General features: G+C 37.9%; 1 protein-coding gene across 2 annotated transcripts; it reads left to right on the forward strand.

The window, feature by feature from the left end:
- Positions 1 to 4478: 4478 nt before the first annotated feature.
- On the forward strand, positions 4479 to 21979 carry RAC1 (Rac family small GTPase 1). Of its 2 annotated transcripts, XM_067550954.1 has the most exons (7): positions 4479 to 4738; positions 12422 to 12493; positions 12959 to 13076; positions 16458 to 16514; positions 18281 to 18343; positions 20005 to 20164; positions 20349 to 21979. In XM_067550954.1, the coding sequence occupies exons 1-7, from the start codon at positions 4704 to 4706 to the stop codon at positions 20477 to 20479; spliced, it is 636 nt and encodes a 211-aa protein (XP_067407055.1). In that variant the 5' UTR covers positions 4479 to 4703; the 3' UTR covers positions 20480 to 21979. The 2 variants fall into 2 exon arrangements, with proteins under 2 accessions (XP_067407055.1, XP_067407056.1); XM_067550955.1 differs by lacking the exon at positions 16458 to 16514 and having other exon boundaries at positions 4483 to 4738.
- Position 21980: the final 1 nt, after the last annotated feature.

A 21980-nucleotide genomic window follows, 5' to 3' on the forward strand; every position in this document is an offset into this window, starting at 1 on the left:
TTTTAAATTTATCAGGATAAAACTAATTTAAAATACAAATAATTAAAAGTCTATACCAGATCTGTGTTCTCATATATACTATTTCTCACAGCAGACAGCATCTTTAAAGTCTTTCATGAGCAGTTCTACTGAAGAACAAGTTGCTGTTTGTAACTGCTTCTTGAAGTTATACTGTCTTGTTTCTGTTATCATTCACCTTTCTATTTTTTATATTTATCTTGTTATACTGTGTGAAGAATAATGTATTTTGGTTTATGGTCTTACTCTGATGTAGGTTTTGCAATTGACCATATCTATTTATTGTCAAAACATCTTGCTCTCCAGTCCAAGAACAGAGGCTAGTAGCTTTTATGTGAATTAGCTGAACAGTAGTGCAATGAGATAAAGGGACGTACAGTATCATTTGTTGCCGCTCTAAGTTTCTGTCTTAGATTAAATTTGCCACAGTAGATGCTGGTCCTTGTCAGCCTCCAGTTTTGTTGATTGCCCTAAATTTAATCTGGAGAGAAAAAAATACTAATAATTTCTAAAAAAAATCAGAGTGCCCATTGACAGCTCTTAGCCCTCAGTACTTACTCATGTGAGTCCCACTGAAGACTAATTGGACAATTGAAGGCAACAAGACAATACACTTTAAACTGGACTACTTCAGGATTAAACCCTTATTCTTTCTTTTAGTATTGTAGAATCTAGTTCTGGGAAGTACTTAGTGTCTTTAATCCCATTGATTTTAATACAAATAGAAGTTGAGGGGATTCAGCACCTTACAGAACCATGCCCTCTAGCAGTTCCTTCTTATTTTTACATTTATATCACCATAACTATACATGATACTTTACAATAGACAAGGGGCTTGATTCTACACCTGTTTTAAATGGAGTTACTTTGTCATACAATGAAGTAACATAGCAGAGAATCAGACCTACTATTTGCAAACATAGAAATAAGTCTCTGTCTCAAAGAGCTTACTATCCCATACAATGCTTAGTAGTACTATGAGTAGTCCCATTGCCTGCCAATCCCTTCATGGCAGTAAAAACTAGTGCATGCTGGATTAGCACATGAAAGTATAAATTAATACAACAGTGAGCAACACAGAGTGGTTTGTGGTCATAATTGAAATACCTAAAAGAGGAAGCGGTTATCAGAATTTATTTGAAGAAGGGAAAGGACCTGTTTCCTTTATATGTGTAATGCTATATAAACCACCTGTGTTAATACTACATGAAAATGATACATTTGGTTACAAAGTTTCATTATTACTTATTTCAGAAAATATTTTTCCTCAAATTTTATTTTCACAACTCTTTCAGTCTCTCCTTTCTATTGTAGTTAGTGTTGACATTTAAAAGTCATAGTTCCTTTTATATTTTAGGCTATTTTTCTCTTATAGCAGACTGAGTGCTAAATTTAAATGCTGTACATATCAGCTGCTACTGCATTTCTTCGGTTTTTCAAGATTCAGGAGATCAGTCGTGTTTAAAATGTCTGCCTGCAATTTTAAATACTGTGAGCCTGACTCTGATTTCACACCAGTTTTACCTCAGCCTGGCCCCCTGACTTCAATGCAGTTACTCTGTATTTGCACTTGAGTGAGAAGATAGTTAGCTTCTGTAATCTGACTAAACTAAAAGTAGGTGGTATGCAGTAATAACTTTACTAAGATATACAACTAAGTCATTTATGGAAAAACATTAAACACAAAATAAAACAAACCAGTCTTCATTAATTGTTTCTAGCTCTTTTAATCTTCAAGCTCTTTACAAATATTAATCATTTAGTCCTAAAAAAGTTGAATAAGTATTACTATTTCCAATTTACACATAGAAAAATGGAGGCAGAGAGGCTAGGTGACTTGTCCAAAGCCACTGAGAAAGCCAATATCATAGCTAAATCTAGAACCCAGGAACGGGTTCCTGAACACCCACTCCTGTGCTCACATATTTCTTTCCATGAAGAACAAGGCCCTGACCCTGCACTATTAAAGTCAGTGAGAGTTTTGACATTGACTTCAGTGAATTAAGCCCTAATTGCATGCAATGTATTTAAGCAAGCCATTTGTTTTAACTGTCATGTGACTGAAAAGCACCTACAAATTCAAATTTTTCACTGCTCCAGTGAGAGAAAATCCTTTAAACTATTTTTGTAAAATAAATAAATACAATTAACCAAGTTAATAATTTATATACTAAAGACTAGCTCTTGCCCTCTAATACTTTGTGAATAAGTTTGCTTCTTGTAAAATCAACTACCACTCAATACCCAGTCAAACTCTTCATTTCAAATTGCTATGAATTTAAACTACACTGTATTTCTCCTGAAAAATAGCTTTACAGTGGCAACACAGACTTTTAATTTTATGCCTAGAAATTGTAACACTTTGTTAAAAGAAAATAATAGTGCTCATATCAGTGAAAAGTGCAATCTAAAAGTTGGAGCATGTATCTAGGAATCAGGACTCATATGTTCTATTTCTGATTTTGTCAGGGAGATTTGCTTAACTTCATTGTGCTTCAATTCCCCCATTTGTAAAATGGGTGTCATAATGTTTATCTTCCTTACTGTGGTGCTGTATGGCTTTATTAATTAACTAATATATATGAAACAATGGTGATATTTTTGGAATAAAGATACAAAAAAATACAAATGATTATCTCCATAATCCTAGTATTCTGTCATAATGTATAAAACTTTCCAGTATTGCATCAGTATGATTATCCTGCCACTCCCCACCCACATAATCATGGTGCTGTAGTGCCAGCACAATAGAAACATTCACATAGTTTCTGAAACATTTTTAACAACTTCATCTTGGTATCTAAGATTTTTTTTTTGTTTGTTTTTGTATTTTTTAAAAATATAATGGATGAAGGGAGACAGGTTACCAGATTATAAATCAATCCTAGGGCTCTGATGCAAGCCTCAGGTTTATGGTTCATGATATTATCAGAACCCTAGAGGGATTTTAAGGCATCATGGTATCCCCATTACTTTTGTACATAACTACTATATGTACAATACTGTGTTTGTAACTTCATAGTTATACATATAACTGTAAATTTCCACAGTTGCAGATTATCAGGTTGGTATGTTTAGATTTTTTAAATTTGTTGTTTCTGTTTTTCACATTAGAAATATGGGGTCTAATTATCCATACTGGATAATCTACACTCAGCCCAGGAAGTGGGGGAGGAGAGCAAAGGTGGCTTTACCTGACCTTTGCACTTTTCCATGTTCTGGGACATGAGCCTGCAATCTGTGCTAATTTATGCTCAGCTGCCCATAGCCTATAGGCTGTTGCAGCAGCCAAGAATAGCTGGAGCACAGTGGTACTCTGGCAACACTTCTGCCGTCAACCACATCTCAGACAAAGTTCTTGCAGTAGAAATGGGTAGATCCTAATGTCTGGATATTCCCTGGTGAGCATATCCACTGACTTTGTGGCTTCTTCATCTGCTGAAATAGCTAGAACGGGCTGTAGGGCAATGGAAAATCAGGCCAGGAGGATTTGACTTCCCTGTTATTGCTGAAGGACCCTCTGGAGAACTGAAGATCTAAAGGGATGATGTTATTGCAAGAGACTGAAACTAGAGCAATCGAGAGGGGAAAGGATTTGTAATAAGTGTGTAAAATTCTTGGGATTTTCAATTTTTTCTTAACATGCTTTTAACTCAATTCTTAACATGTTAGGAGAAAAACATAACATCTCAGGTACTTTGTGGTGTGATGTTATGTTGTGACGAGTCAATGTCATGGCATCATGATGTAACATCACAAGGTTGCTTTTTTGTTCCTGAGGTGCTATTTTGACATGACAGCCACTTCACACTGATGCACAGTGACCCATCTAATAAAGGGGCTCCTGTAGGGCCTTCATGACAGGGAGGCATAGTGACTTGTGGCACTATGTCAGGATATGACACCACATCACATTACAAGGCTGCTCCCTTGTAATAGAGGTGTGTGTGCCTGTTGGCCTCATGCTGAGATATGATGCCCTCATGTGGTGACTTTTTGTCTCACCAAAGCTGTGAGATGGTCCCATACCAGGACCCCATGTCCCAGTATGGCGGGACAGATAACAATGGTCAGACTAAGGACCTCCGTGCTCATAAGAAAGCGAGAGCAGAGCAGAGCAGAGCAGACGCAGAGGGGTTCTGCCCCCTCCCCCCACGTTCCCTGACTGACTACTAGGTTAGTAGCACAAAGATGGCGGTGGCGGCCCCTCCTGGGCTGAGGTAAGGGACACCGAGTGTGTCCGAAGCCGTTACTTTGGGACGGGGAAGCCCGAACAATACCGAAGATGGCCGAAACCAAGCCCGCTGTGAATCGCGCGTTGCCGAATACTAACGAAGTTGTGGCTGTCCTCGGGAGAGAGAACCCGAGCTTTTCCGAATGGTTCCGAAGCTGCTCTGCCGGCCGGGCGGGGGTACTCGAGCGATTCCGAAGGCGGGGCAGCTGGGGCCGAGCGCTGCGAGGGAGGCCGGATGTGAGCGGAGCGGAGCGGCTGCTTCCTGTTTCCCTGCAGCGCTGCGCTCTCTGCTCTCCCAGCTTGGGTGGTGGCCGCTGCCTCGTCCCCGCTTCCAGGCATTGAGGGCGGAGGCGGCCAGGATCTGGTGCAGGCCCGCGGGCTCCTACTCTCACGGACCTTCCCAGCCAGGTAGCAGCAGGAGCCGCAGAGACTCGGACCCAGCGCAGCCCCGATGCAGGCCATCAAGTGTGTGGTGGTGGGAGACGGGTGAGTTCAGAGCGCCGCTACTCCCCCCCGGATGGGACCTGACCCCACCCTCCTCCCCCGCTCCCCGGGTTTCCCCCTATTCGGTGGAGGGGGGCGGGCCTCTCCCCCCCGCTCCCCGGGGCTCCGTCCTCCCCCGTGCGGTAGCCAGGGCGGGCCTCTCTTCCCCTCCCCCCGTGGGTCTTTCCCCCCCTTTGGGGGCGCCGGGGCGGGCCTTTCCCCCACTCCCCGCGGGTCTCTCCCCCTCCTTGGGGGCGCGCCGCCGGGGCTGGCCTCTCCCTTGCTCCCCGGGGGGGCGCCGAAGCGCCACTTTTTTGCCCCACAGGCTTTCCACACCCAGCCCCAGCTCCTCGGCGGGAAGGGCTCCGTGTCCGGGCTATTCTGAAGTAGGTGCTGTTGTAAATGACTGTGGGAGAAACTGAGGGATCCCTAGGCTAGTGCTGGAGGACACCGATACACAGTGTCCCCCAAAATCGTGTGTGCGGGTGCGCTGTACGTGTGTTGGCGGCGGCGAGTCATTTCAGGGCGGTGGGTGGCGTGAGGAGATCTGTATTGCAGTGGGTGTGGAAGCAGAGCCACCAGGGATGGGTATGTGTGATGGGGTGGTGGTCCATCTATTCCTGTTAGCAGATTGGGGGGATGGGAGATAGCTTTAGTACTGCTAGGAAATGATGGGTGTTCTGAGCTCCCATAAGGATGTCGGTGAATGGTGGGTGCCCTAAAGCCCTGGCTTCACGTGGCAGTAAACGGATGGTGGTGAGTGGACAGGTATCCCAAAGGTGGATGATGGGGTAGTGATTTGATAGTGAATGTTCATGCTTACAAAAATAGTGGCCTTCCATGTACATTAGTGTGCAAAGGTGTGCATTCCATTTTGATGCTGGCAAAGAAATGGTCACTTCCCTAAGTTATTATGGGGCTGTTCCCTTATTCCTCACCTCTTCTAAACCATACTTGGTTTAACAAGGGACACAAGTGTTTTCCCCACTCACTAATTAGATTTGTCATATATAGTTCAAGCAGTTCTTTCCTACTTTAAAATTATATAATAAAGATACTTTTAAAGTAACTGAATGTAAAACTTATACTTTTAGCTCTAACATCTCTTTAAAAAGACTTCTTTATAGCAGTGATAAACACTAGCAGTAATAGTTCAGTGTTTCGAAAGATCTGTGCTTTTACAGCCAAGGATTAAAATGTAGTTTATAAACTCAGAGTAGATTGTGATTTCTGCAGGGCAAGGACTGTATTTCACTATATATTTACCTAGTACGGTAGGTCCCTGGTCTTAACTAGAGCCTTTCGGTACTATTGTAATTTAAAAAATTAGCAGCCTGTCATATATTCATTGTCTGTAAAGAACTGTGTACATCTATGATACTTTGCATGCCCTGCTATTATAATTGAAATAACTTTTGGATGCTATTTGTAACTGGGTGGAGCCCGAGTTTATGCGTAGCTGCTGGCTTCCTTTGTAAAGAACATGTTGAAAGGTGTGTGGTGTGTGTTTGACCCTTCTGACATGTTTTAGTGATGAATGATGCTGAGTAGACTCCATAAAGGGGAAGCTCTTCCCATCATCTTGGAAGCATTTTTTTTTCTTACTGTATGTCAGAGCTCAGGGAGAATCACAGGCCAGTTGGAAAACAAGACTTGTCTTATGCAGTTTGATTTTTTTTTCCATAGAAACAAAAATCCCAGTGTAGTCTAAGCATAATTGGGCATCACAGCAACCTTGGGTAGATAGACTAAGGAGTGTAAATACAACTAGAAGAAATCACCATCAGCCCTGTGTCGTTTACTGTGGCTTTCTTCATGCTACTTAGGAAAGATTAGTTTTCATTAAGATTTAATTAAAATAACTTTTAACAAATAATGTTGGACTTAAAAATTCATGTGAGATACCTGGCTTGCTCTTATTGCTTGTGCTTCACAAGAATGATGTCTTGGTACGTTTCACAGACACTTATAGTGCTGTAATTTATTGACACTGGTAGGAATAACAGTGATCATTCTTTCACTTAGCTTACATGAATATGATGGAAGAGTAAATTAACTTTGATTTTTAAATCAACATCTTAGTCCTTAGTCTAAAATAATATATTTTTAGTTAAATTTAATTTTGTCTTTGCATTAAATATTCTGAAGGATAGGTTTAACAATGGCTGTTAGCCAAGATGGTTAGGGATGCGACCCATGCTTGGGGCTGCCCTCAACCTCCGACTGCCAAAAGACAGGAGTGTATCACTCCAGCATTGCTCTATTCTATACACTCTCTCAGAAGCTTTGGTACTGGCCACTGTTGGAGACATGATACTGGGCTAGATGGACTATTGGTGTGACCAAGTATGGCAGCTCTTATGTTCTTAGCAATTTTTTTCCTGTTAACTTTTTGTTAAATGTGATGAATAAAGAGCAAACAAGTATAACAAATTATATACAAATGTGTAACAAATTATATATAAACTCATCATAATGTGTTAATATACAAGCTAACCTCATTTGTGATTGTGTACAATATTAATAGCTAATACAGGTCAATTATTCATATTACATATTTTACAAATGGTATCCATTTATAAAGATCTCACTAGCTTAACATAACACATTATATTTAAACAAATTTTGCAAGATCTAGTGTTGCTGTTAATAAATTGAAATGCTATTTTCCATGTTTTGAAATACACTTTAGAAAGTTGACTAGAAGGAAACTATGTTGTGTATGGGGGCTCATTCAACAAAAAGTATACAACAGATTTAAAAAAACCATGGTCCTCTGTAAGTATAATCCCACTGCAACCATTTTCAGAATTATTTTCCTTCTCTTCCCTTTTTTGAAAACCAAAATAGCATAACACTGTTTACATTTTGTACATTCTTTTGAGCAAAAGGCTGATGTATTCAATTTATTTGTCTTTCTTAATGCACATTCAGAAACTTAGCTGTCTCAGTGGGATCTTGATCTGTGTATTCCCATTTTGAGAGCTCTTTAAGGTCCATGGTTGCATTTTTCCATATCTAATTACCTAATTCTACGTTTTGACATAGAACTTGGTTCTTTTTTTAAAGTACCACCTTATCAGGTGATCTAGAAGAAATATCTAAAAATTATTTAAAAATATATATGGAAGCCTTATAGTTTAATAATATAAACCATATAACTTAGATCCTGCTTTGCTTACATATACATATTAATTTGTGTATTGTTTACGTATCTTATTTTTCCAAGTTCTGCTAGAAAAACCAAACAAGGATATATAAATATACATGTGTCACTGATACTACTAAATTTCAACATTTATGGACTGTTTGTCTTTGGCACATCATATATGTACCTGGTTATTTAGACTTCATGCCTGAACGGATATTTATTGGTCACCCAGTTGATTAGAAAAGCACAGCCCTATCTTTGGCATACCATATATGTACCTGGTTATTTAGACTTCATGCCTCAACGGATATTTATTGGTCACCCAGTTGATTAGAAAAGCACAGCCCTATCTACATACATAAGGTTTTTGTTCTCATATTTTTGTCCTTATATCTTTACCATGAAGACTGTTTGGGAGTGATAGACGGCAAGTGTTGCTCTCTGAATTATTTTATTATGCAGAGAAATAAGACTGTCTAGGGTGCAACAGCATATAGAAAACACTTTTCTGTTACTTACTTGAATATTGATTATTTATAAGACATTCTTATTGAAGATGAGAATTGGTACAAAAGCATTGGCACAAGTTATTTTTTGCAGAGAAGAGTATTAATATAATATTGAAGCAGGAGGTGAGGAATAGATGTAATGTAGGATACCATAGCAAAAGTAGATATTAAAGATTTATTTCTGAGGTTGGTAACCATGCAGATCTGATTCATAAGGCAGAGAGCCAAGAGGCTAAAGAGGCAGGAAACCTAGAATGGAGTAAGTCTGAAACACAGAGCTGTTGAACGTGTTTTTTCTTGTTGACTTAATGACTGTGCCTGATTGTTGTGTAGCTTTGTAGCAGCAGGCAGTTCTTTTAATTCTTTCAAGCCTGGGATGAAATCTTTCACCACCTCCTTCCCTGTGTACTTTGAATAACCGCAGCAGACTCACCATTCCCACTGCACAGTGAGTCGGAGAGGAATATGTGAGGGTGGAGAATTGCTCTTCATTCACTGTTGCAAATATTGAATGGCATAGTCTTAGTTTTCAATATCTATTAACCAGTTGTCTTAACTTTTATATTCAAATTGTTTATACTTATTGATGTCTTATGGGACTTATTAAGAATAGGGCACCAGGTGAAAGATGCTCTGGAATCTTAAGACAGTATTGCCTCCAAGTCCTAAAGAAGCCTCCTGTAGAATATGGGGCATGGTTGTGCCAGAATTTCTAGGTCTTAAAGCTTTGATTTATTTATAATCTGGACCTATTGCATTCCTATTCTGTGGCACTCTGAAAGGCCTAGATCCATACATACTCTTTACAATTTCCTGTTTGGAAGTGCTAATATACTGGACTGTCAGACTCTTACAGGTATAGAAGTCTAAGAATATCCCATTGATTTAATGATATTAAAATGATACAACAGGCTCCTGTTTTCAGAGATGCTGGTTTACTGTAAAACACCTGGAAACTCCCAATTTGTGTACAAAGGTTTATGATATTTAGTACTTAGTGATATTCATCTTAAAAGCACTTTGCAAACATTATTCCTCAGAACAACCTTGTGAGGTAAATAATTATCCTTACTTTATGGGTTGGGAAAACTGAAAAAGGGTCTGTGATTTGCTCAAGGACACTGTCTTACAGCTAGGATTAGAATTTGGGAGTCTGACTCCTAATCCTGAGCTAGACTGACTAGAGTTTACCCCTCTTTCCTTTTTATTTAAATACATCTTGTTGTTCCTTCTCCATTATATGCTGGGAACGCTAAACTTTTTGGACTACCAGAAAGGATGCAACTTTATCGTTATGAAAACAGAGGTAGTAATCTGCAACTGTTTCCTCTTGTCTTCAGTATGCCACTGGAATGAATCCTTGAAGGAAGGATTTACTGGCTGCCAGGGATAATCCATGCTTGGTCCACTATTATTAACTTGGAGATCCTAAAGCAGCTCCCAGTTTCCCACATGTGTTCCTGATTGACAAATTCCCAGGCCACTTTTTTGCATACATTTGTAAAGCCACCTGAAATACATATGCTACAGTAAAATGTGCAAAACTGAGGCTTACCAAGTACAGAATTAAATGCCGTAAATTAGAGGTGTAGAGAAGCACAAGACACAATGGAGATCTCCAGAGGAAAATTGCAGCTAATATGACAGAAGAGCAATTGAAATTTATACTTTCCTTACTGCTTCAAAATGAGTGTGAACAATTTATTTATATAATCAAATTATAAGACTTTCTATCAGAGTGGTGAGGAAAATCTTTATTAGATGGGACAAAAAGCTACAGCAGATTGAGCATCATGCTATATGCCAACCTGCCACTGAGTAAGAAATAGTTTAAAAATTACAAATGGACATGTGTGATAAATTCCCAGACAGGCACTAGCATGAGCAGATCATGACTGCCTCTCTGAAGGTTCTAGTTTTATCAGTCATTGAGAACAATTGAATAGCCTGTCAGCTAACAAAGTATTATTGAATTAAGAAAATGTTGTGGAGAAACCTGTTGCAGGCAGAATTGTGATGTACACAGTAACTTCTAGCTCTGACAAAGTACAGGGTATACCTAACCTGTTTTCATCTGTTGAATCATTAGAGATGACAAGTTGACTGTTGTAAAGTTTATAAAAATATTCAAAGTCTCTGTACCCTTGAAAGGAAAAGAGGAAATCCATGTTAAAGTAACGAGATGCTTCCACAAAACAGACAAAATATGGAAGGGTGGTGGTGATAGTAAATATCTTATGATAAAACTGCCACAGGTATTAACTCCTCATTTTAGAGCCAGAAAGCCTGTGTGTATTAAGACCCCCTGACTGAAATTCTTTTGTAATCCTTGCAATAGTTTCTTTTCTTATGCAAAGCTAAATGATATTTTTAGCAGCAGTATTGATTAGCTGCTAGGGTTTCTTGTGTAGCAGCTAAGTACTAAGGCAAGATTTTACAGCAGATAACCTGGCTTTCGTGTGTTTCTTATCCATATGAGACGCACAAAGTATAAGAATTGCATGAGTCATAGCCTAATACCTATGGAAGGTTATACTTGTAAGCACAGCAAGGATTAAAATGCTGCTGATATCTTGTTTTATTAACAAATACTGATTGTCCAAAACATCTGCCTTTTGTATAGAAGTTCATCTGTTCAAGTGAGGGGTAAGCATGAGGAAGAACATAATCTCCTGATGATATTATCATCTTTGCAGCAGCTAATTGTGAAGTTATCCTTTGGAAAATATTATAATGTCAGAGGATTATACTCTTCAAAAGAGGAACAATTATCAGGACCAGATGAACTCCTAAGCATTGGAAACCTAATTTTCATGCAACTTTTGTCTTTTAAAAAAAAAAAAAGAGAAACAATGTTATTTAGTCAAACTTGGATTATCCCTACCCTTGTTAATTAAAACTTGTACTAAAGATCAGCTATGTACCTTAAATATTTGATTTTCGGTAATGCTGGAGAGAAGAGAGCTGGCAATGAAACTCTCAAAGAAATCCAGAGCACAGGCTTCCCCCACAATTATCTCAAGTTATTTGGGGTTTTTTGTGAGTTAATCTTTGCGTAACTGGGGTTCAATGTTTGGATATAATTGTCGCTAAATGAGTTTTCCATGAGATGTATGTGGGTTTCTAAGGAAGTGATACTGCATACAGGAGCTGATGTCTGCAGATGAGCAGATGTTGGTGAGGACTGCTACTCCTGTTTCCCCAGACCCTATAATGTGGCATTTTGAAAAGAAATTGGCAATACAGTAGAACCTCAGAGTAACGAACCAACTGGTCACCAACATACCTCATTTGGAACTGGAAGTACACGATCAGGCAACAGCAGAGACCAAAACAAAACAAAAAAGCAAATACAGTACAATACTGTGTTATACGTAAACTACTAAAATAAATGGAAAGCTATATTAAGTCAATGTTCATTTGTAAACTTTTGAAAAAGCAACCATAACGTTTTGTTCATAGTTACGAACAACGTACGTTCCGGAGGTGTTCGTAACTCTGAGGTTCTACTATAGTTTCTTAAAAGTTCCTGGTATAAGGAAACAACTATAGTTGAGTCATATAAAAGGAATAACAAGTCATCTTTGAGTTGTATGAAGGGTGAGGGGAGATATTCCTTTCAATTTTATGAAATACCAAGGCATTGTGCTAGTGATAACTATCACAAAACTGTTCAGTGAGTGGAATTGGTCAGATGACCAGCAAAAATTGGTTGTCTGATTAAGACACATGACCTTTGTAGTTAAAATCCAAACACAGTCTGGTAATTTGTATTGCCTGTTCATATTTTAGAAAATGCTTATTATTTTGTATCTGTTTGTCACTGAGAAGCTTAAGTTTATCTTCTGACTGGTTTGTTTTCTATTAGAAAGCCACAGTTTCAAAACATTGAGGACTGACAATTCAAATTTCAGCTTAATCTCTCTTCAAATGGCAAAATGAAACTTTGTTTCTGTTGAAGGCTGTTTGTTCTGCCTCACATGTAAGAAAGAGCACTTAACCTTGAATAAACTTTCTCTTTTACAGTGCTGTAGGTAAAACATGCCTACTCATCAGTTACACAACCAATGCATTTCCTGGAGAATACATACCCACTGTGTAAGTATATCAGTAAAACCTTCTGAACTAATTTATGTCCCAGCCTGCATACTAGCCACCATTGGTGGTTGGTTTTTAATTGTGTAAATCAGCTGAAAACATCACCTTTTAGTTTTTGCTTAATAAAAGCTTAACTCAGCATTTAGATTTATTTTAAAGTATTTTTGGCTTCTTAGGCTAACTTTTATATTTGGTGTTTGTCATACGTGGTGGTATCCATGTGGTAAGTATTTATTGTGTATTATTTATCAGCTCACTTCCACTCTGCCCACTAATCAATATGTACTGGGACTACATGTGGTGGCAGAGATAAGTGGACTAGAGTTTGACCTTTTCATCTGCAATCTTTGTGATTAGGACGTCACAAAAGATCTCAGCCTTTGTAGTTTACTGTAAAAGATACATTTATTGGCTTGCTACTATTCACAGGAAACACGTCAACTAATTTTTTTTTTAATTTTGTAGCTTTGACAACTATTCTGCTAATGTAATGGTTGATGGCAAACCAGTCAACCTGGGTTTGTGGGATACAGCTGGACAAGAGGACTATGACAGATTACGTCCATTATCCTATCCACAAACAGTAAGACTTATAGCATGAGATATTTGAAAGCATGAATATAGCTTAAATAGGCGTATAAATGTTCAATTGCTTCTTTCTTGAATAATGCTAAGATTTTTAACACTTCATCATATTAATATATCAATTTAATGGTAAAATTAAACTCTGGCTAGTTCTCTCTGAATGCTACAACTGTAATATTTGGATCTTCTATTAGTTGGCAATTGAATAGATGTTGAAACCTTCACCCATGTATTTATTTTGTGTACACTGAGACATACTGGCTTTATGTACAGTTGCAGTCCCACAATTGACTAGAACCCCATTTTGGTGAATTAGAATGGTCTCATCAGCAAGTCTGTTGATTAAGATTAAGATCCCTGCCAAAAGCAAGATTTATTTTTGGTTTTTGGGCATGCTGTTTGACTGCAGTCTGACACTCATTGCTAAGCATTTGATGTCATTCATCTTCTCATTTGATTTGGAAGATGGTATTAAATGTGAAAGAGGCACGCTCTTAATTATTGGGGTTGACATAGGGTATTTTATAGCTCTTAAATTACTTCAGGCCAAGAGTATTTATGATACATTTCTTCTGATGTTATAATCAAAATTACAAGTGTATTTGTGGATGCAACTAGTTAAATTCTGAATCTGTATAGACCAGGGTTCTCAAACTGGGGGTCATAACCCCTCAGGGGTTCACGAGGTTATTATAGGGACATGGCATGGGGGGGAGGGGTCATCACAACCTGAAATATTTTCAAAGGGGATCTCAGAAAAAAAAGTTTGAGAATCCCTAGTTCCTCCTGTATATGGAAGATGAAGTAATCTGCTCTGTTCTTTCAAATGCAGCTGCCACCATAGCTCACCTAATCTCTTTAGATACTAGTTTCCTGAAGTTATTTTCTGCCAAACCCAGTGGTCTTGTTTTGAGCTAGACTTTAGACAGAACTGTCCTTCAGTGAGAAAAAAATGGTAAACTTTCAGTTATTTCAGTTTTCTCATAGTAATCACTAGCCAATATAAACTGTCTGAAACTATATTTCATGCTCTCTAATGCTAAAATGCAAAACTACTGCGTTTCTTATATAATTTGACAGCTCTGCTGAATAAGATGGATTTCACTCAGTGAAAGTTAAATTTTGTAGTTTAGTCATATGTGATGGTCTTCAATTCTTACAATAAAGTTTTCTTCTCGTCCTTGAGGCCAGAGACTGACACTAATCTGTCAGCTATAGATGTTCCCTACAAAACTGCCAGAAATCTCTACTTCTGCCAGGAAGAAAACTCAACAGTTATCTGTGCACCCTCCGTATGCAGGAGCAGTAGTGGGATACTTAAAAGAAATGAAACTCTTAAGCTTGTTTAGGAGACTCTCGGCACCTTAACTTATTTTTTCTTCTAAATAACATCATAGGGTGGAGAATGGCTAGTTGGGAATCCACCAAATGGTGAGAAAAAGTAGAACTTTAAAGTGCACTAAACCATGAAGTTCCAAGCCTGTGTACAGGGGACAAAATGGCTTTTTGGTCAACATGTGGGCACTCAGACTATTTAAATTTCTAGGGCTTGGACTCAGTCAACAGATTAGTTACAGTAAATAAAAGAAATGTGAGTTGATAAATACCTTGTGTTAGAAGTTAATATTTGCTCTGCAACCAAGCTGATGCAGCAGTAACTTCCTTTTCACATAGCGTTGCAATGCTCTTAGATAGTTTCTTTTAGCCTAAAGAACTGGCTCATAGAAAAAGTAGACCTTTTTAAGGAGAAAATGAAGTTAATCTTTTTGTGAAGTGTTATTCCAGCAAAACCCCACAAGATCAAATGCAAATTATCAAAGAATTTACGTTAATGTTAATTACGATCTCTGCCCACCTCACTGATGGTGAATACAATGTTGGATTCACTGGGTTTTGCTGCAGTACGACATGATGTACTAACATCATGGTGCAAAGATCCTTGTAGCCACCAAAACTGGATATATGCATCCACAAACATTTAGTTTTCCAGAACTTAAGGAAAATGGAGGAACCCTCTGTTAAGTAAAAGCATAGAAAGTGAAATAAGATTTAAAATAATTTCGCATGAATTTTAGTTCTTATCAATCATCCAGAATTGAGTCTTTTTTCAGCAGTAGAAGATAGAAGAGAAATTTTGGATGAATAAACTTTGACAGGATTCCACCATGTCCTCAAAATCTAGACATGTGCTATGACTAAATTTATTCCTACCTGGGAAAGGGGACTACATGATGACTGCGTTCTGAGGTTGACAAATAAGCTTCCACAACATATGTATTACAATTCAGATTGGCAAATCCTTGAGTCCTACTATATAAGGATGGCATTTTAGTTGATATTTACATCTGTAAGGAGAATTTTGGAGTTAAGAGGCCTTGGCAGTAATGACAGTATATAAGTTTCTATGATGAGTTTGTGCTGGAGTGGTCCCAAAATGTACATCTAAAATTAACTGTCTTCTGTATCTCAGAATATTGTTGCCATCATTCTGCTTAATCTCTGTGTGGGGAGTTGTAGGACGAGCTTTGATATAATTGATGTGAAATGCACATTAAAAATGTTATTGAATAACACAGGAAAATATCTACTCTGTTCCATCCCAAAACTGGAGGAAATAAGACTTCAACCACAAGCTGGATCAGAACTTGCTTCTGATACTACATAGCAAAAAGCTTTTCTCCACCTAGTAGATTAAAAGCCCATTGAAGGAGAGCTATGTCAACTGCTTTAGTGGAAGAATTGTATACCCTTTAGGAAGAGACCTGCAAAGCAGCAGCCTGATCAAATCATATTTTCATTAGGCACGAAACTGTATCTCTAGGTATTGCCAGTTGCAACTTTTGGCAAAAAGATTCCTCATGCTGTCTTGTCTTAGTACAATGGATCATTCAGTTATAGACTGTTTTGGTATCTGTCTGACACTAATTCACACTTTAAACTTCACTGCCTTAATGTATTCTGTTCTTAGTGTTTGGAAAATCTTTGAGGAATGGCAAATGTGATACAGGAATGAGAGGAAAATTTCTTACCTAATTTTTTTTTCTGTGTGACTCTTGTCCACCAAGTCAACCCCCCTCCAGTGTGGTTTAACTTTTATTTTTTTTAAAGAGATGACCATACTTAGTAAGCAGTGGTTGCTGTTGCTAGTCATCTTTATCATATAGGTAACTACAGCTTTGCAATAAATAGTTCTAGGGTTTTTTTTTCCTAGGTGTCTGGTGACTGATAGCCATAACTTCCAAGAAAGATATCCTTTTGAGAAGTAAAGTTGTATTGTGAGAATTGGTGGGAATAGTAATTCTGAGAAGAAATGGTCACATAATAGCACACTTTACATTAAAGTTACTCCTAAACTTAATTTGTCTTATACTGTTGTTAGGTTGGAGGAACCAATGATAACTATTTAACTTCCAGTCTGAAAGATCAACCTATTGCCGTATGTAAAGCTTTCAATAAACTTAAGTTCCAAGTTCTGTTACCTTGTTTTGCTCACAGTAATACAGTGATAAGTTGGCCCCTATTTTACTGAACAATAGCTGTTCCCTTGTACTTAAAGTTTAACTTTTGGGACACTATTATTGTTTTATAAGTCTGAGCACCCCTGACTATCAGACCTTTTTAAAATCAGTACTTTTCTGAAGAGTATAGTCTTTCTTGCATAACAAGCAGTTAAAATGTGTTTTCCTCCTGTGTTTTGGACTAGTTTTTTAATTCAGAAGGGCCACCTGAAAGTGCAAATAATAACCCATAGAACTTCCTGTACTTTCAAACATTTGATCACCTGAAATTAGTAAAGGCGGAAGTGAACCTGTACAACTTGCAGAACTAGAGATTGCCATAAACTTGCAGAATTGGAAAACTGAAGTAGTGGCCATAGTATCATTATGTGATATTACCCATCTTTCTTCTTCTGGTGTCCTGGCTATGGAAATTTTGCTATGGTGATGCATGAATGACTGGGTTGCAAGTGCATAGTAGTGCAAATGTCAGAAGCTGGCCTAACAGAAAGCCTTAAAATGCAACACAATCAACTAACATTCTGAAATACCTCTGAGTCTTGTGTTGAACTTGTGTTTTTATTTGTATTTAGTCCAGTATGAAAAGTGGGTCAAGGAAAGCTGGAGCTGTGTAAAATTCTTTGTTCAGTTGTAAGATTCATGTAGGAAGACTGCAGTGATCTTCACATGACCAGATTTAGAAATTAATCTTATAGTTATCCAAATTTAATTACTTTCTCAAAATAATTTAGAAGCAATCACGATAGGAAACTTATCAGCCTTTGACATTTATATTTTGTTGCAGTTGCTCATTAACCTTCTGGGTATTCTTTCCTATCTATTCTGCAGTATCTTTCCCTTGATATTTATGTTTTTTCACCCAATCTCTTCCTTGCAATAAAATTCACCCCTCCCTCAATGGGAAAGCAAGGGGGATGAACTCCTTAAAGGCCTTTCTTCCCTGGTCCAATCACTAAGGAATGGAACGGGCTAGTAAGATAGGTTTTTTACATGCCTGATCCTAGCTGAGAGGGAAGAGGGAAACCCTAAAGTGTTTCACATTAACAGTCTATATAGGTAATAGATTCATAACTCACACAGGAGTCACTTAATCTGTGCACAACATTAATGATCTGGAAATTGTTTACTGGATGCAAGAAAATGTCTGCTTAGATGGTTTGAGAATATTTTACATAGAAGTAGTCATTTAATGCTGGCACGCTGATGTGATTTCACATACTCATATTCCACATTGCGCCCCATTGCTTCATACCAGTTCTGGTATGATTTGCTTTCAGAAGTAATGGAGCAGTAACACTTCCTACTTAAGCAGACACCTTCCACAATAGCACAGGATATTATTTAAAGCTTAAATCACTTGGCCTTTCCTTATGTCTAATCTGAAAAGCAGACAGGAGACTGCAATTCTAGTGACTCTTCTCATACGTAATCCGCAACATTCTACTTCTCTTTTTTACGGACTCCTCTAAGATTCTATTATTTTTTCAATGTCTGAATAGCTTAGCAAGAGTTGATGGGCTGGGAGTAAGATTTTGAAATGCTAACATGCTGCTAGCGTAACTATTCTAGCAGTTGCTGACTAGACCCCTCCAATAGTTGAATAGGAAACCTATCTTATAATAAAGAAGATATCGTTTGTTCTCCAGTGTTACTGTATTGGGCTAACTCAACTTTTGTTTTGTAGGATGTCTTCTTAATTTGCTTTTCCCTTGTGAGTCCTGCATCCTTTGAAAATGTCCGTGCTAAGGTAAGTGTAGAGTAGTGTCTGCTTCTTTACTTGGAGGGACTAAATACTGTGTTGTTTCTCAGCGCACAGCCTGTGTTCTTTGCTTTACTGTTGTAGGAATTAAAGGAAAAACTAGATTCACATGTTCAGTACTATGAAATTATTGTGTGAAGATACATGAATGTTGGAGTTTAGCAGGTGTCTTCAATTACATGATTTAACAATGTTCTTTGCAGTATTATAGCTGTGTTGGTCCCTGGATATTAGACACACAAAGATGGCGACATTATCTTTCACTGGACCAATTTCTGTTGGTGAAGGAGACATGATTTTGAGATGCACAGAACTCTTCTTCAGGTCTCTGCAAGTTTGACCTGAAGAAGAGCTCTATGCAGCTTAAAAGCTTGTCTCCTTCACCAACAGAAGTTGGCCCAATAAAAGATATTACCTCAGTCACCTCTTCTCTCTGTGATTGAACAATGCTACTTTACCTGTGCAAAGGGAGAACTCGAGAATTTTGCTGCTTTCAGCCATGTCAGTTGCTTAATCTTAAAAGTTTGGAGATCTCTTTTCAGCAGTTCAATGCATCTGCTACATTTCAAACCAGAATCTTTTTCCTTGATGTGATGGTAAGGAAAAAGGTAATTGAGAAAACTGATACATTTAGGAAAGTGATAAAATGCAAAGCAGTGACTAAACGGAATACACAAATCTTGGAATTTATAATCCCGTTTTAAGATGTCAAGTGGTATGGGGATCTCTTTTCGATACATATTTGGTAGCAAAGAATTTGGAAAAGTGCATAGGCAAAAATGGCAAATTTTGGTGGTGGATGAAGATTTGATGTAGGCTCTGCACTTTGCTTGTTGAGAAACCAGAAAATCAGCTGGCATTCAGAAGCTTATTTTATTCCTGTCACATGTTTCCCTGGGCAAGGAGAAATGATCCATTCTGCATGATGGAGAGCTCCAGCAGATGGTCTGTATTATCATCAATGTATTGTTCTCTTCTCCTTGTTTTGCAAAGCCATATCAGGATTTTTCAGCCTGTCGGAGTCTCCTGTCCTGGATAAGAAAGGAGTTAAGTCTCCGATGATAAACGTTGGATGCCATGTTTGCTGGCCCAGGTTCAAAAAGCTAATATGTAACTGCCTTGAGACCTTGTGGATCCTGTCTTTGTTATGCTTAATATTCAATGGATCTTGCTTTCAGTCAGTGAACAAGGGGATATATTTCAATTTGGACATGTATTGATTTTACAATTTACAGTTTATTGAACAGCATGAGGAGGGTATTTCTTCCACCCTTCCATCCTGGTAATATCCAATATATCTATTCTGGGGTACCTGTGGCCGTAATTACACTCCTGAACCCAGCTGCACTTGCACTGAAATTTTTGTGCTAACTATTAAATTGCCCCAAAAGTTTCAATGCTCTTGTCAAACTAATGAATGAAGGGCATCTCCATTGAGTATTACTAATGTCTGGACAGAGTAATTGTCACTTGTATCTTGTTGTGGTTAGGGAAGGAATATTTTTGGGGAATCTTCCCTTTAATTTCTTTCTTTGCCCCACATTTCTATGCATCTTACCAGAGTTTTGTGAGGCTTTAATTTGTAAAGTACTCTAAGGGTCTTAAATAAAAGTTGCTACGCAAGTACATATTTGCATTATTTTTTGCAGTGGTATCCTGAGGTGCGACACCATTGCCCCAACACTCCCATCATTCTAGTGGGTACCAAACTTGATCTTAGAGATGATAAAGATACTATTGAAAAGCTGAAGGAGAAGAAGTTGACTCCAATCACCTATCCACAAGGCCTTGCCATGGCAAAAGAGATTGGTATGGTTCTTACTGAATTACATTGACTCTATCTAAAATTCATTGTATAGAAGACTTACTGTTTAATTTTAAGAGGAGAGACCCTTGTTTCTGTTTTTTGGCAGTCTGTTAAAAGCAGTGTTTTCTATAATTGACACAGTGTATAGAATTATTTTGTAACTTCAAACCTTATGGCTTTCTACAGGTGCAGTGAAATACCTAGAATGCTCAGCACTTACACAGCGAGGCCTCAAGACAGTGTTCGATGAAGCTATTCGAGCGGTTCTCTGCCCCCCTCCTGTAAAGAAGAGGAAGAGAAAATGTCTGCTGCTGTAAATGTACCCTGCCCCACCCCCACTCTGAACCTTTGTGCTCTGCTCAGAACAAGGGAGCATTCACATTCAATGCCAAGTTTTTCTGTTATTAGTTCTCTTCCATAAAATTTTTGATTCAATCAACAATTTCATGGTTTCATTTGTTTAAAGTGTGAGAACTGCTTTTCAAATTCTACTAAAAGTGAAATCCTAAAAAATGACCAACTTATGTAAAGCCTTATTTTTAAAGTCCTATTCTTGCTCAGATTAAACAAGTGTTGCCAAACTATCTGCTGAACTAAATTGCATTGTTGTGCTATGAACACTAAGCACTAAACTGTTTTTAAGACTGTTGTCCTTAAGAAGACTCTAATGGCTGTAGAAAATGCAAAACACTCTAGTTTTTCACACACATGTAACAGTACAGGATCCTTAGGAAAAAGTTGCAGTCTAATGTATTCATTAAACATTTTCTCAGTCTGTGCTTGTTGCATCAGACATAAACGATTAAGAGAATTGACTATATGACTGACAACCTTGAGTCACAGTAAAAAATGCTTTATCACTGGTAAGGGCTGTTATAATCTAGTTCTTGCTGCTGTGATTAAAAATAAATATTCGTACTGAAGTGTATGTACTTCTCTTGACAGCATTGTATTGTGATGGGTAGGTGAAACACATCTGGTTTGATCAAGTGATATTGCCAGACAGTATTTTCACACTGTACAGACCAATTTACACTACATTGTCAACTGAGTGATAAGGTGAATAGATTTTTGTCACAGGTAAAGTCATTAACAGTAAAATTAACTTGTCACAAATATGCAGTAGGTGAAGGGACAGTTGGTGTTTATAGGTAAGTTTTTTGAATTTATTTTCAAGCAGGGCATTCATGTAACACAACTTTGAATGGTCATTCCCACAGCTGTTATACTTAGTAAATGCTTTTCTCGTAGAATTTCTTCTTATTGAGCAATATAACTTGTATTTTAAAACCTTTCTGATATATTAGCATTTTGTGTTTTTTGTAGATTAGGAAGTTTAAGCATATCCTTATTTTCTTGTTACTTCTGCTCCAGTAAATTACATGCTTTGAGGAGCTTTCTTTAGTCTTCTAGACATTAGGTGTAAAAATCATGTGAAACAAGTTTTAGTAATTTTTATACTTTAGATCTCCGTAAACTATGAACTTTCTCAAAATCACTTTGCCATGTACCCCAACACTATAACATTACTAGTGCTGACAATTGTCCTTTAGCTCACCTATATGTACATGTGTATCACATTGATTTATCTGGTAATGGTAACTTGGGTCTGTGAGGTTCTGTAACTTAGTGCTAACAATGTTCTGTACATCCTAAACACTGGCAAGAATACAATGTTGAACTATGCCCTTTCAACCACTGAACAAAATTTAAAAATCAAGTTGCAAAATTGACATTTTTACATTGATCTTTTGCTAATACAGTTAGCAGTATGTTTTGCATGTATGACTTAATAAATTCTTGAATCACATTAATAAT

This window comes from Emydura macquarii, unplaced genomic scaffold (assembly GCF_026122565.2).
Source record: "Emydura macquarii macquarii isolate MOO-44397 ecotype Brisbane River unplaced genomic scaffold, CSIRO-AGI_Emac_v2 contig_1348, whole genome shotgun sequence".
NCBI classification, from domain to species: domain Eukaryota; kingdom Metazoa; phylum Chordata; order Testudines; family Chelidae; genus Emydura; species Emydura macquarii.

Bases quoted from the DNA above. Each gene is read 5' to 3' on its own strand.
- RAC1 (XM_067550954.1), top strand. From the start codon at position 4,704: ATGCAGGCCATCAAGTGTGTGGTGGTGGGAGACGG. The intron at 12,494-12,958 runs GTAAGTATATCA...TTAATTTTGTAG, and splicing joins GGAGAATACATACCCACTGT to CTTTGACAACTATTCTGCTA. The intron at 16,515-18,280 runs GTATGTAAAGCT...TTTGTTTTGTAG, and splicing joins TGAAAGATCAACCTATTGCC to GATGTCTTCTTAATTTGCTT.